We start from the raw sequence: 15,814 nt of genomic DNA on the forward strand, positions 1-15,814 counted from the left end.
CGACCCCGTGGACTGTAGCCTGCCAGGCTCTTCTGTCCATGGGATTCTCCAGGCAAGAATACTGGAGTGGGTTACCATTTCCTTCTCCAGGGTATCTTCCCGACCCAGGGATCGAACCCGGGTGTCCTGCATTGGAGGCAGATGCTTTAACCTCTGAGCCACCAGGGAAGTCAAGGGAATGGCAAACCACTTCAGCATTCTTGCCTTTAGAATCCCATGAGCAGTATGAAAAGGCTGTACATTACATGACTTTTTTATTTTGTAACTGGAAGTTTCTAACTTTTGACCACCTTCACTCATTCTTATTAACTCTCATTCCTACTTCTGGCAACCACCAACCTATTGTCTGTGCTTGTGAGCCTAGGTTTTTGTTTTTGCTTCTTTTTTTCCCCCTCCAGATTATACATATGAATAAAATCACACAGTGCTTTTCGTTCTCTGTCTGACATATTTTACTTAGCAAAATACCCTCTAGGTCCATCCAAAGATTGTTGCAAACGGCAAGATTTCATTCTTTGTTATGGCTGAGTGATATTCCATTGTGTGTTTGTGTGTGTGCGCGCGCGTGCGTGTGCGCGCGTGCGTGTGCGTGCGTGTGTGTGTGTGTGTATGTATATCTGTCTGTCTATTTCTCTCTCTGTGTCACATCTTTATCCATTCATCAATCAATGGACCCTCAAGTTACTTTCATATCTTGGCTATTGTAAACATTATAGTGAACATGAGGGTGCAGAGGCATGTATCTTTTAAAAAATTTGCTATTGGCTTCTAGCTTAATTCCACCATGGTCTGAGATTATACTCTGTATGATTTTTTTTTTAATTTTATTTTTACTTTATTTTACTTTACAATACTGTATTGGTTTTGCCATACATTGACACGAATCCACCAAGGGTGTATACAAGCCCCCAATCCCGAATCCCCCTCCCACCTCCCACCCCACATCATCTCTCCGGATCATCCCCGTGCACCAGCCCCAAGCATCCTGTATCCTGCATCGAACATAGACTGGCACTTCGTTTCCTACATGATATTATACATGTTTCAATGCCATTCTCCCAAATCATCCCACCCTTTCCCTCTCCCTCAGAGTCCAAAAGTCCATTCTATACATCTGTGTCTCTTTTGCTGTCTCGCATACAGGGTCATCATTACCATCTTTCTAAATTCTGTATATATGTGTCAGTATACTGTATTGGTGTTTTTTCTTTCTGGCTTACTTCACTCTGTATAATCGGCTCCAGTTTCATCCATCTCATTAGAACTGATTCAAATGTATTCTTTTTAATGGCTGAGTTCTGTATGATTTTAATCTTTTGGATGTTGTTGATTGAATATATAGCTTGGTCTGTAGTCAATTGGTGTCTGTGTATTCTGTGTTTACTTGAAAAGAATTTATATTTTTAGCTCTTGGGTGCTCTCTGTCAGTTATGTTTGTTAGCCATGTTCAAATATTCAACAGTTTTTACCTTTAATAAGTATTAAGTGAAAGTGAATGTGAAGTTGCTCAGTCGTGTCCGACTCTTTGCGACCTCATGGGCTGTAGCCCACCATGCCCCTCCGTCCATGGGATTTTCCAGGCACGAGTAGTGGTGCTTTTTCTTTTATTTGATGTGCTTTTTCTGTCAGTGAGACTTGTACATGAAAATCTCCCACTGTATTGGGAATTCTATCTAATTATCCTTTTAATTGTTAGTTTTTTCTATTTATTTGCAGTTTGTACTATTATATGGGACTTCCCAGGTGGCTCAGTAGTAAAGAATCTATCTGCCAAGTAGGAAATAAGGGTTTGATCCCTGGACTGGGAAGATCTCCTGGAGGAGGAAGTAGCATCCCACTCCAGTATTCCTGCCAGGAAGATCCCATGGACAGAGGAGCCTGGTGGGCTACAGTCCATGGGGTTGAAAAGAGTCAGGCATGACTCAGAGATAGAGCATGCATGTCACTTACATGAGTATGAATTTGGAATTATGTCATCCTTATGAACTGGCTCCTTTGACAGTGTGGATTTTCCCTCTTTATCTCTGGTAGTACCTTTTCCCTTAAAGTCTAGTTTGTTTGCTTTTAATGTAGTGACATCAACTTCTTTTGGTTTAGGTTTTTCATTTTGTGTGTGTATTTTTTTTCCTTTTCCTTACATTTACTTTATTTATTTTTTTAAGTAGCTGGGTTTTACTTTCTTTTCTCTTAGTGTGACAATCTTTCTCTTAATTTAGGACATTTAGGTTACTTGGTTAATATAATTACTATATTTACATTGAAACCAACCATTGTACTATTTCTTTACTGTCTCATTCATGTGTTGCTTGTTTCCTCTACCTCAGGGTTATTAACTCTGAATTTTCCGTTGTATCATGCATCACATTACTCTCATTTGCCATATGAGGGTGACTTTCTTATCTTTTGTAGGTAAAGATAGAGTTTTTAATACCCCACTGTGTGAACAAGGAATCGTTGGGTTTGGAATTGGAATCGCAGTCACTGGTGCTACCGCCATAGCAGAAATTCAGTTTGCAGATTATATTTTCCCTGCTTTTGATCAGGTGAGAAAATTGCGTTTTGCCATAATGGAGCATTTCTAAGGCAAGTCCATGAAGTTTGGAACTTTTAACTCCAGTCTCCTGCCCCCTATCTTAGGAACTTTTTGTTACGTTTGAGCTATTTTGTTATGGGCATATATTTAAAGATTAGATAAAATGGCTTAAGAAAATGGATGGGAATAAAAGGACTCATCATGAGATATCTCTTCTCTCTTTTCCCTTCAGATCGTTAATGAAGCTGCCAAGTATCGCTACCGGTCTGGGGACCTTTTTAATTGTGGAAGCCTCACCATCCGGTCCCCTTGGGGCTGTGTCGGCCATGGGGCTCTCTATCATTCCCAGAGTCCTGAAGCTTTCTTTGCCCACTGCCCAGGAATCAAGGTATTTTCACTAATGTACTTTGCTTGCTCTCCATTTGATGTTTCCATTTTGGTTCATTCTATTAGTATTAACTAATATGCTTATCTAGAGAAAAGCAATTAGAATTTTTGGAATTTATGTGAATTTAATTGTTTTTAAGAAAGAGAGCTTTTATTTCTTTTAGATTAAGCACCCAGCCTAGGTTTATAGACTGTTCTTTTTGAAGTGACAGTGGCTTGACCCTAATGTTAATTTCATACACTTCAAATAATAAGACCGCCTCTTTCAAAACTCTTTTTTTTTTGCAATAAAAATCATATTTATTTATCAAAATAGCATATTTTACCAAGACATAAAAATGAAAATGACAAAGTAAGATATACATTCCTATCTATCTTTGGCACGTTTCACAAATTTGTTCAATAGAAAGGCCATGCTTGCAAATTCCATTTGAGCAGAAAGCTCTGTTTCTTTCTTCTGTGTTTTTAAAATATTTTTATTGGAGTATAGGTGATTTACAATGTTATTAGTTCCAGGTGTACAGCTAAGTGAATTGGTTAGACATATACATATATCCACTCTTTTTTTTAGATTCTTTTCCTATATATAGAGCATTATAGAGAATTGAGTAGAGTTCCCTGTGCTATACAGCAGGTTCTTAATGGTTATCTATTTTCTTAAGAAAAACTTTTTATTTTGTATTGGGGTATGGCCAGTTAACAATATTTTGATAGTTTCAGGTGAATGGCAAAGGGACTCAGCTCTACATATACATGTATCACTTCTACCCCAAACTCCCCTCCCATCCAGGCTGCCATATAGCATTGAACAGAGTTCCATGTGCTATACAATAAGTTCTTGCTGGTTATCCATTAAAAACGTAGCAGTGTGCAAAGCTCTGTTTCTTTCTAATGGAGCTTTCTCACTAAACAGTTGATTCTGGCGTAATTTTAATAAATCTACTGCTTAGACCATATTTACCTCATAGTCAGAGGAGTAAAACTTTTGCTTTCAGTCTGTTTCTTACTTTTTAAACACAGTGACGTAAGACTTTTTTACCTTGGTGTGTTTTCTAGTCCAGGATGAGGTAATACTTACTCAAGCAATTAATTTTGCAGCCTCTCTCTCTTTTATAGCCTTCCACAATAATTTTAGGTCTTTGATTAAAAAATATATATATATATATATATGCTTATTTTATGTCCCAATTTTTAACAATGTTTTCTTTTTTATTTTCTGAAAAGCTTTCCAGTGAGTCATTATAGAAACTCATAGATATGTCTACCCAGGGCTTTATGCCTGTTTTTCAAAAACAGGAGTCATTTGTGGATGTGTGTGTATGTTCTACTACTTTTTCAACCAAATCAAAGTTGTAAAATTTTGTAGTTAAGTAATGGTTTGCATAATTTTTTTAATATAAGCTGCAAGTGGTAGTTTGGGACAGAAACATTTCAGTCAACAGTTATTTTTGTGCTTGAGCTGAAGATCAATTCATGTTTAATGTCTGTATTTTTAAGACCTCGCTCCCCTCCACATTTTCTCCTTTATTTTATCCTAAATGAGAATACACATATAGTACAAAAGGCTAAAGATAAACATGAAGAAGGCAGATGAAGAAAAGCTAAAATAGGAACATAAGGTGAAGACGTGGTGTGTTACAATGAGCTGTTTATTTAGCAGTCTGTTTTCAGAAAATAGTGAGATTTGTGCTATTTTATTTTTTAAATAAAACTCCTTCACTAAAACTGTATAAAAATGATTTTGAAAGTCAAATACAGTTTGCTTCAAGCAATCTTATTTGAGTCTTTGTGATAAATTCAGATATATTTTGATGATAACTCTTCCTATGTGACGCTTAGGTGTATGCAGTTATTTAAAAATGATTAAACTGGACAACAGCTTGTGATTTGAACCAAAGTGATGTAGAAGTTAAGAACCTGATGAGTCAGAACTGGTGAAAATCTCTGATGTAGCAAGTGATGTATCCTTGGGCAAGCTACTTGGTTCCTGCTTACACCTCATTCTTTTAATTTCTAAGTTGGAGAAAATAATAATAGCTACTTCATGGAATTGCTATGAACAGTAAGTGAATTAATCCACATAGTGAGTTTAGTCCAGTTAACACACTTGCTACCTGCTGCCTATACTATCACTTTCCTCATTGTCAGCCTCATTTTCAAGCAAGTCCTGAGCCCTTTCTCCAGCTGGAAGTGTGCCGGATCCACACTTTCTTTTTGGTTTTGCAGTGAAGTGCAAAAAAGAAAAACAGAAGTGAAAGTGTTAGTCCCTCAGCAGTGTCTGACTCTTCTGACCCCATGAACTGTACCCTACCAGGCTCCTTTGTCTGTGGAATTTTCCAGGCAAGAATACTGGAGTGGGTTGCCATTCCCTTCTCCAGGGGATCTTCCTGACCCAGGGATTGAACCTGGGTCTCCTGCATTGCAGGCAGATTCTTTACTGTCTGATCCACCAGAAAATTTTGCAGTAACTACATGTTATATTACCTCGATCATAAAGTTCAGTGGATTATTTTTCCACTTAAGAAGTGAAGGCCAGATTTATCATGGGAAAAGAGATTTTATTCAGCATGTTAAATTTGGAGAAGAAACTTGCATACCTTTGAAAGCAGCAGTAGAATATTAGCAGAAAAGACTTTAGAGGCCAATACAGGAAGATATCGACAACTTTACTCATTTGCTTTGGTGAGTGTTCTTTGTGGTTTCCTTTTATTTTTTAATGTATGTGGAAGTTTAGCTTCTTGAAGAAATAACAGTATCTTAATTACCAGAATATGGTGGGCATGTGATAAATATTTGTGGAACAAATGGAATTGTTTTGGACAATATGTAAATTTTATGATTAATAGTAATTAGTCTAAAAGTACAAGATTTCTATATTAGTAACAATTGGTTATTTAAATTTTGACTCTTATAAATGAGTTTACTGGGAGACATTTTCACTAAAATTGTCTTTAAAAATAATCTGTTTTTGCAGGTGGTTGTACCCAGAAGCCCTTTCCAGGCCAAGGGACTTCTTTTATCATGCATAGAGGATAAAAATCCTTGTATATTTTTTGAACCTAAAATACTTTACAGGGCAGCAGGTAAACGTTTCCTTTATTTTATATTTATAAACATCTTTATGCATTTTTATGGCATAGTTCAAAATTAGAATTTTTCTTTAATAAGCTTGATTTGTATTTCCATTTTGGAAAAAGATCTGATTTCTTCTATACTTAGTTTGTCCTCATCTATATATTTTAAGTTAACTTTAGGGGAAATCCTATAGTTATTTAAATCTTAATTTTGGAAACAAAGAATCAATATGAAGTGGTAGCAAGAATGTAGGGATTATGTTTGGCTACACAGTAGATGTTAAGTGGATGTGAGTTGAATAAAAAGGTGAATGAACTCATTGTACTAAATAATAAATGCCCTTTTAGCCAAAGTGTGTTTATAGGTCTTCATCTAAATTGGGATTCCTTTGAGAGTGAAATTGTTGTTCACTCAGTCATGTCCGACTCTTTGTGACCCCGTGGACTGCAGCATGCCATGCTTCCCTGTCCTCCACCATCTCCTGGAGCTTGCTCAAACTCATGTCCATTGAGTTGGTGATGCCATCCAGCCATCTCATCCTCTGCTGTGCCCTTCTTCTCCTGCCTTCAGTCTTTCCCAGCATCAAAGTCTTTTCCAGTGAGTCAATTCTTCACATCAGGTGGCCAAAGTATTGGAGCTTCAGTTTCAGCCTCAGTCCTTCAAATGAATATTCAGTGTTGATTTCCATTAGGATTGACTGGTTTGGTCTCCTTGCAGTCCAAGGGACTTCTAAAGAGTCTTCTCTAGCACCACAGTTCAAAAGAGAGTGAAGGGGCCACTATTAAGCTGTGACATAAGGTCTACACTGGGATGGGCGTCTGAGGCAGATGAAGTGTTTGGTCACCCTCCTTCTAGCTCATCATCTAGAATCGTCATTCTGTAAACACTCATCCATGATAGCTACTTTTTCAGCCATAAAGGACATTTAATCATCAAACTGTTTATTCTGCCTAAAGTGTATCTTTATTTTGAATTTGAGAAACAATTGCTTTGGCAAATCACTCTTTTCCATGAATAGTTAAACTGAGAAACATTTTGTTTTACGGTGATGTGAATTATGTACATTTCAATACATGTATAAAGATATTAGGTGTTCAGTTGTATAGATTTGACAGTCTTATGTGTCTACATAACCACTCTGTAAAATAAGACTGAAAAATTTTCATGGCTCCAGGAAGCTCCTTCCTGCCTTCTCTCTGCCAATCCCTTCTTCTCACTTTCTAATTGCCTTTAGCACAGATTAGCTGCACACAGTTTTGGGGTTCATCTAAACAAATCAGTGCTGTATATATTCTTTTGTGTTTGCCTTCTTTAGCTCAGCAGGATAGTTTTGAGATTCATTCATAATGTTACTTGTATCAGGGGTTTATTCCTTATTACTGAGTAGCATTTCCACTGTATGAATATTTCACAGTTTATCCTTTGTTGACGAACAAATGACCGTCATTGTTTTTAGTTTTTGTCTATTTTGTACAAGGCTGCTCTGGACATTCTTGCATAAGTGTTTTTGTGAACATGTTGTTTCTTTCTCTTTTAGAGGTGGTGGTGGGGAAATAAACATCTAGGAACAGAATTGGTGTGTCACAGAGTAGATGTAGGTTGAATATTCTAAGACTCTACTGAAGAGTTTTTCAGAATGCTTTTGCCATTTTACATTTCCCTTGGAAATTTGTCAGATTTTCAGTTGCTCTTAAGCATACTTTAAATTGAATCTATATACTTTTTAAGAGCTCTACTATTATCTATCCCATTATGGAATGAAAAGTGACTAACAAAACAATTTGTAATCTTAGGTGAAGAGGAGAATGTCAGTGTCATACAGAGTAGCTGTCTGATTTCTACTTACTTTGAATACTCTATGAGTATTGTATTTGTCAGGCCAACCAATTCAAGCTAATCAATTAATACAGGGTTTTTTTTTTTCAGTATTTAATAATAGAGACTGAGTAAGAAACATTTGAAAAATATTCACTTTGTTACGGATTTTGAAATTGGGATTGGTGAGAAAAATGTTTAATGTTATAGGATTCCAGCTAAGAGAATGAGCTTGAGGAATTTGTTTTAGGTTTGGTGCTGGGAGCGATTATGAAAGAGCCAGATGAAGATTGGGGCTCGAAAGTTTTTCCGCAGTTTCCCTGTGATTGATTCTGTGCCATTTCAGGGGCTCATTTCTGTTGCTGTGTTGTGGTTTGGTTTTTCTGGCCTCTGCCCGTGACTTGCAGGGCCTCAGTTCCTTGATGAGGAGTTGAACCTGAACCCTTGGCAGTGATAGTGCTGAGACCTAACCACTGGACTGCCAGGGAATTCCTTCAGGGACTCTTAACTGAACCTTTTCTTGATCCCAATTTTGTGTGTTAGTTCCTCATCAGGGCTGACTCTTTGTGACCCCATGGACTTTAGCCCATGGGCTAAAATAATGTGGTTTGACTTGTCTGCTTCTAGGGATTTATTTCAGAGTACACTGGTAAAAGTCTGAGAAAATGATACATTGGTACAAATGGTTCATCACAGCACCATTTATAAGAACAAGGACTGGAAACAACCTGTTTGCCCATACTAGGCGACTTGGGGTTGGTTGCGTAAATTAAACTGGCTCCGTTTGATGGATTATACTTCACATCTCTGTATACTCTCTGTCAGTCAGGGTCTGGTCAGGACTTACAAGAGTCCCACGGATAAAGTCCCTAAAAGAAGATAGAGTCTTTTTGAGGAGGAACAAGAATAGACAGTGACGGCCCCTTTGAGACTTCAGATATTAGAATATCATATAGAGAGTACAAAAAAAGTAGGTTTTCTATTTTAAAAAGACATCTGAAAATAGAAGTAGTAGACAAGCAAATTTGAATGTCTAGAATGTCTAGAAAAGGGAAATAAAAGATGAAAGAAAAGAAAATGCCCTCTGATTTAACCAGAAATTACAAACAGATAAAGGAAAAAGTAGTAAACTAAAAGATAAGGTAAAAAAAAAATAAAATTACCAGAAGGTCGTCTAGAGAAGCAAAGAGAAGGAGAATAGGAAAGATATTGAGTATGAAGGGAGAATGAGGAGGTCTGAATATGTCTAAAGAAGAGAGTTGAGTAAGATTCCTAATAAAGTTCATTAATAGAATTTTGCTGACAAAGAAATTCCCTGTCGTCTTTTTGCTGCTCTATACGATCGGAACTAGATGGATACAATAGGAAATATTTCAGGGGAGCCTCAGCTATTACTTATTTTGCCCTCCAGCAGTTATTTTCCCAAATACGGAGTCATGTTTTCTCTATGATTCTTGAAGCATTTAAAAGATACTAAGTCAGGAGTTCCTTAGGAAGCAAAAGTGTTAAGCATCTAAAAAAAATGCAACTTGCCAACTCAAAGATGTGTTTTCCCTTAATGGAGAATTTTTATCTATATATCACTGAATCCTATTCAGAAATGGTTCATTTATAGAGCGTAACAGTTATCCAGGGCTTTAGCTTGTATGCACAGCTGTCTCCCAGTAGGTAATTTTTTGGCGTCTATTGGTCCTTTATTTTCCTGCGGGACATCTTCCCATGGGCACTGCTCCTAGTCTGCTGCATTTGGTTCTGGAGGAGCTGAACTCCATCATCTCAGGGAACGGGTATGTGGCTCCAGCCCAGCTATTCTGACTTTTCTGGGACTTTCTGTATGGAGATGAAGCTGCACTTTCTGTGGGCAATTTGCCTGGGGTAATGTGGGACTGCAGCCATGTCACTTGGTAAATGATGGTCTCTAGTAGAAGACTGTGAGGTCAAACAAACGTGTTCACTGTGGGTGGAAAGAAATAGGAACCCAAAGTGAAACTCTGCGCCATTCCTATTCTTTAGGTTAGTCCCTAAACTTCTCTGAGCTCCTTATTTCTTTTTTTAAAAAGTTATTTGTATTTATTTATTTATTGGCTGTGCTGCATGGCATGTGGAATATTACCTCCCTGATCAGGGACTGAACCTTTACCCCCTGCAATGAAAGCACAGAGTCTGAACCACTGGACCACCAGGGAAGTCCCCTGAGTTCCTTATTTCTTGAATCTTAATTTGACTAATGAATTTCCCCCAGGTCCTTCAATTTAATCTCACTGTAAATCAAATTGCCTTTATGTTTCAGTCTTCCGTGTAAACTTTGCTGATAAAAATAGGTAACCTTGACTCATCTAACCTGATAGAGAAAAGATATTCTCTTTTAAAATGAAAACATCCCCAGTTGGATTAGCAAAATAAGCCGTGGCCTTTCACAGCTTGATGTAAATGCTACCTTTGTCCTCAGGCTAAAGCAGGATGCTCATCTGTTTATAATAGTACTTATTACTTCATAAGGTTGAGATAATCCGTGTGCACTGTTTATGTACTTTACAAATACTTATATGCTAGACACAATGCAGTATTATGTAGGCCAGTTGTTAATCCTCAGAATAACCTTGCAAGAAATTGTTGCTATTGCTACTTTATCTGTGAGGAACCTGAGGATGAAACAACTGCCCAAATCCACACAAACAGGATTCAAATCCAGATAGTCCATCTCTCAAGTCGAGTACTGGGCGTCTATTCGCAGATGGTTCTATTTAATTGCCTCAAAAGCTCTGCCAGGTGGTATTATCCAGAAATGGAAGTTGAGAGAGTTTAAGAAACTTGCTCACAGAGGAATGAGTGATAGAGTTAGGTTTTAAACCAAGATGTTCTGACCCCAGAGGTGGCTTTTTGTTGAAAAGCTTACCCTAGTTTACATCCCATTTAAACACTATTGAGTAGAGGGCATCATTGAAACAGTTTGCTTTGGTGTCTTAGTTTCATGCCAAGAAATATACTATTGAAAAAAAAAATTTCCTACAGAATTAAAATGATTCACTTTATAATTGAATGGAAATATATGCTCTCAATAGCCATTAATAAGGCTTTGAATCCTTCCTCCAGTGTATGGGCCAAGGTTTGACTGTATACTGACTGCGTTAACTTCTCCATTGGCATAGGGTTAATTTGCTTCTTTGAAAGTTATAAAAATTACATGACACAGTCCGTTGTAGTCACAGGTGCTCTGTGCTGTCATTAAGGGACTTGGTCTCAGGTTCCGAACTAGAGGCAAAGGCAGCTGAGAAATGCAGTTTTCCTGCATTTCAGGGAGAAGAGTAGAACTGTGTGCCTGCCACAGCTCCTCTGAAACTCTTTGATCCCTCATTTTTGGACCTAGTCCCCAAACACTGGTCTATATTCAAATATCTGTGCTGTGGTGACTCTCCTGTATGTCTGGTCCACAGCATTTAGCAAGGATTTCTTGCAGTTCAGCCACTAACTTTTTATAGTACCATGATGAAAAAGAGGTGGGTCATCCATTCTTTAGACAGCAATTTTCTTGAATTTTATTTCTACTTGTTTAGAATATACAATAGATATAAAACTTGTACCTTCTCAATATGGAAGGAAAAAGGAAATAGTCCTTGGGAACACATATTCTGATTATGACATTTAAACTTTTAGAAAATGGCAGAGGGACATTTAGAAGAGGTAGATAAGAGCCATTCAGACAGTGTAAAAAATGCGCAAAATAGGTTCAGCTCAAAAAGAAAATGGGTCAGTGACATTATCACATGTAAGCATCTTGTGGAGGAGCTGTCCTTGTATGTCTTTTGAACTTTTTGGTTTTATTTAATTGAATAATTCAGGACGTTAGTGATACTGAAGGAAATATGACTTTCATCTCTGATTCTTCCTAGTGTGGAGAAGTGAGACTAAAAGCTTTTGCTACCTTATTTTTGGAAATCACGCTACCCTTTCCGACAAAAATAGATCATAATGACAGCGAGGATTTTCTTTTCTTCTTTTTTAAGCAAATACACAGATCATATGTGAATTCACACATTCTGAAGAGAAGAAATTATTTTAAGTAGTTTTTGAATGATAATAGACTTAAAAATATTTCTGCCAAATACCAGTGTACGCAAAAAAGAATTTGTATTTTTTTGTTATAAATTTGTTTTCATTGGCATCATTAAGTGCATTATTTTTGTGTGGACTAGAACGTTTAACACTAAGCATGCTGACTGATAAGAATTAAGTTCCCTCCAGTAATGAGAGAAAATTCATTTGTTGGATGTTAGTTTTTAAATTAAAATGATGCATAGGATTTAAAAAAACAAATAATGTTACCAAAAATAGTAGTTCCTTACTTCAGCCTTTAGCAAATTCATGCTTCTTTCCCCACAGGCAATCATTTCTAGTAGTTTGTTGTAACATTTTAGATCATCATATTTGTATTAATAAATAATATGCTTACACAGCTTTTTAAAATTTGAAGCATTATTATTTAACTTTCTACATCATGAGAAATGCTGGGCTGGAAGAAGCACAAGCTGGAATCAAGATTGCTGGGAGAAATATCAGTTGCCTCAAATATGCAGATGACACCACCCTTATGGCAGAAAGTGAAGAGGAACTAAAAAGCCTCTTGATGAAAGTGAAAGTGGAGAGTGAAAAAGTTGTCTTAAAGCTCAACATTCAGAAAATGAAGATCATGGCATCTGGTCCCATCACTTCATGGGAAATAGATGGGGAAACAGTGGAAACAGTGTCTGACTTTATTTTGGGGGGGCTGCAAAATCACTGCAGATGGTGATCACAGCCATGAAATTAAAAGACGCTTACTCCTTGGAAGAAAAGTTATGACAAACCTAGATAGCATATTCAAAAGCAGAGACATTACTTTGCCAACAAAGGTCTGTCTAGTCAAGGCTATGGTTTTTCCTGTGGTCATGTATGGATGTGAGAGTTGGACTGTGAAGAAAGCTGAGCGCCAAAGAATTGATGCTTTTGAAGTGTGGTGTTGGAGAAGACTCTTGAGGGTCCCTTGGACTGCAAGGAGATCCAACTAGTCCATTCTGAAGGAGATCAGCCCTGGGATTTCTTTGGAAGGAATGATGCTGAAGCTGAAAGTCTAGTACTTTGGCCACCTCATGCGAAGAGTTGACTCATTGGAAAAGACTCTGATGCTGGGAGGGATTGGGGGCAGGAGGAGAAGGGGACGGCAGAGGATGACTGGATGGCATCACTGACTCGATGGACGTGAGTCTGAGTGAACTCCGGGAGATGGTGATGGACAGGGAGGCCTGGCGTGCTGCGATTCATGGGGTCGCAAAGAGTCGGACACGACTGAGCGACTGAACTGAACTGAACTAGAATTTAGCCCATCACTTCATGGAAAATAGATGGAGAAAGTGGAAGCAGTGATAGATTTTATTTTCTTGGGCTCCAAAATCACCATGGATGGTGATCGCAGCAATGAAATTTAAAGATGCTTGTTTCTTGGAAGGAAAGCTGTGACAAACCTAGACAGCATATTAAAAACCAGAAACATCACTTTGCCAACAAAAGTCTGTATAATCAAAGGTCAAGTTTTTCCAGCACTCAGGTATGGACGTGAGAATTGGACCATAAAGAAGGCTAAGTGCCGAAGAATTGATTTTTTTCATATTACAGTGCTGGAGAAGACTTGAGTCCCTTGGACTTCAAGGAGATCAAACCAGTCAATCCTAAAGGAAATCAACCCTGAATATTCATTGGAAGGCCTTTTACTGAAGCTTCAATAGTTTTGCCACCTGATGCAAAGAGCTGACTCATTGAAAAAGACCCTAATCTTTCTATCTGAGAAAGATTGCAGGCAAAAGAAGAAGTGGGCAACAGAGGATGAGATGATTAGAGAACATCACTGACTCAGTGAATTTGAGCAAACTCCGGGAGATAGGGGAGAGCAGAGGAGCCTGGTGTGCTGCAGACCATGAGGTCACAAAGAGTTGGACATGACTTAGTGACTGAACAGCAGCAACAATGAAGAATTTAGCCACCTTCTTTCCTCCAGCTCCATGCCATTCCTCCTCTTCAGAATATCCAAACTTTTAAAAATATCCCTATAGAATTACAGTGGAATGTGAAGTCAAGTGGGCCTTAGAAAGCGTCACTACAAACAAAGCTAGTGGAGGTGATGGAATTCCAGTTGAGCTGTTTCAAATCCTGAAAGATGATGCTGTGAAAGTGCTGCACTCAATATGCCCAGCAAATTTGGAAAACTCAGCAGTGGCCACAGGACTGGAAAAGGTCAGTTTTCATTCCAATGCCAAAGAAAGGCAATGCCAAAGAATGCTCAAACTACTGCACAGTTGCACTCATCTCACATGCTAGTAAAGTAATGCTCAAAATTCTCCAAGCCAGGATTCAGCAATGCGTGAACCATGCACTTCCTGATGTTCAAGCTGGTTTTAGGAAAGGCAGAGGAACCAGAGATCAAATTGCCAACATCTGCTGGATCATGGAAAAAGCAAGAGAGTTCCAGAAAAACTTCTATTTCTGCTTTATTGACTATGCCAAAGCCTTTGACTGTGTGGATCACAATAAACTGTGGAAAATTCTTCAAGAGATGGGAATACCAGACCACCTGACATGCACGTTAAGAAACCTATATGCAAGTCAGGAAGCAACAGTTAGAACTGGACATGGAACAACAGACTGGTTCCAAATAGGAAAAGGAGTACGTCAAGGCTGTATATTGTCACCCTGCTTATTGAACTTCTATGCAGAGTACATCATGAGAAATGCTGGGCTGGAAGAAGCACAAGCTGGACTCAAGATTGCTGGGAGAAATATCAATCACCTCAGATATGCAGATGACACCACCCTTATGGCAGAAAGTGAAGAGGAACTAAAAAGCCTCTTGATGAAAGTGAAAGAGGACAGTGAAAACATTGGCTTAAAGCTCAACATTCAGAAAATGAAGATCATGGCATCTGGTCCCATCACTTCATGGGAAATAGATAGGGAAACAATGGAAACAGTGTCAGACTTTATTTTTGGGGGCTCCAAAATCACTGCACATGGTGATTGCAGCCATGAAATTAAAAGACGCTTACTCCTTGGAAGAAAAGTTATGACCAACCTAGATAGCATATTCAAAAGCAGAGACATTACTTTGCCAACAAAGGACCGTCTAGTCAAGGCTATGGTTTTTCCAGTAGTCATGTATGGATGTGAGAGTTGGACTGTGAAGAAGGCTGAGCGCTGAAGAATTGATACTTTTGAACTGTGGTGTTGGAGAAGACTCTTGAGAGTCCCTTGGACTGCAAGGAGATCCAACCAGTCCATTCTGAAGGAGATCAGCCCTGGGATTTCTTTGGAAGGAATGATGCTGAAGCTGAAAGTCTAGTACTTTGGCCACCTCATGAGAAGAGTTGATTCATTGGAAAAGACTCTGATGCTGGGAGGGATTGGGGGCAGGAGGAGAAGGGGACGACAGAGGATGAGATGGCTGGATGGCATCACCGACTCAATGGACGTGAGTCTGAGTGAACTCCGGGAGTTGGTGATGGACAGGGAGGCCTGGCGTGCTGCAATTCATGGGGTCGCAGGGTCAGACACGACTGAGCGGCTGACCTGAGCTGAACTGAATTTTTTAGTGTATAATTATAGTGCATAATTTTTGGTCAGGTCATTATTTAGTGTTTACCTTGCTATGACTATATTGGTATGATTCACAACTGAGCCAGAAAACTGTATGGTTTTATTTCCTCTTTGGTATACAACACTTTGTTTTCTCTGAAATGTTTTTTTCTCTTCTCTTTTCATTTGCTTGATTTCTCATGTTTCTATGACTAATATAATTCCTACTATCCTCAACCTAATCTTGTTTTTTAATTATATTCAGACACATTAGGTGGTCAGTCTGGTCCTTCTTTTTCCCATAGGCAACTCTCTTTTTTGGGGCCATCGATTAATATAGTTAAGTTTGTAGATTTTTGAACCATACTGCCCGAGTTTGAAGTACTTACTCCACTGCTGACCAGT

At 38.3% G+C, this 15,814-nt stretch overlaps 1 protein-coding gene across 1 annotated transcript in view; it reads left to right on the forward strand.

The window, feature by feature from the left end:
* Positions 1-15,814, forward strand: part of BCKDHB (branched chain keto acid dehydrogenase E1 subunit beta) — a 261,887-nt gene that overhangs the window by 53,318 nt on the left and 192,755 nt on the right. Inside the window, exons 4-6 of the mRNA XM_018052910.1 lie at positions 2,410-2,543; positions 2,766-2,921; positions 5,895-6,003. Of these exons, the coding sequence (XP_017908399.1) occupies positions 2,410-2,543; positions 2,766-2,921; positions 5,895-6,003 (399 nt within the window). The remainder of the gene's footprint in view (positions 1-2,409; positions 2,544-2,765; positions 2,922-5,894; positions 6,004-15,814) is intronic.

This window comes from Capra hircus, chromosome 9 (genome assembly GCF_001704415.2).
Source record: "Capra hircus breed San Clemente chromosome 9, ASM170441v1, whole genome shotgun sequence".
Lineage (NCBI taxonomy): Eukaryota > Metazoa > Chordata > Mammalia > Artiodactyla > Bovidae > Capra > Capra hircus.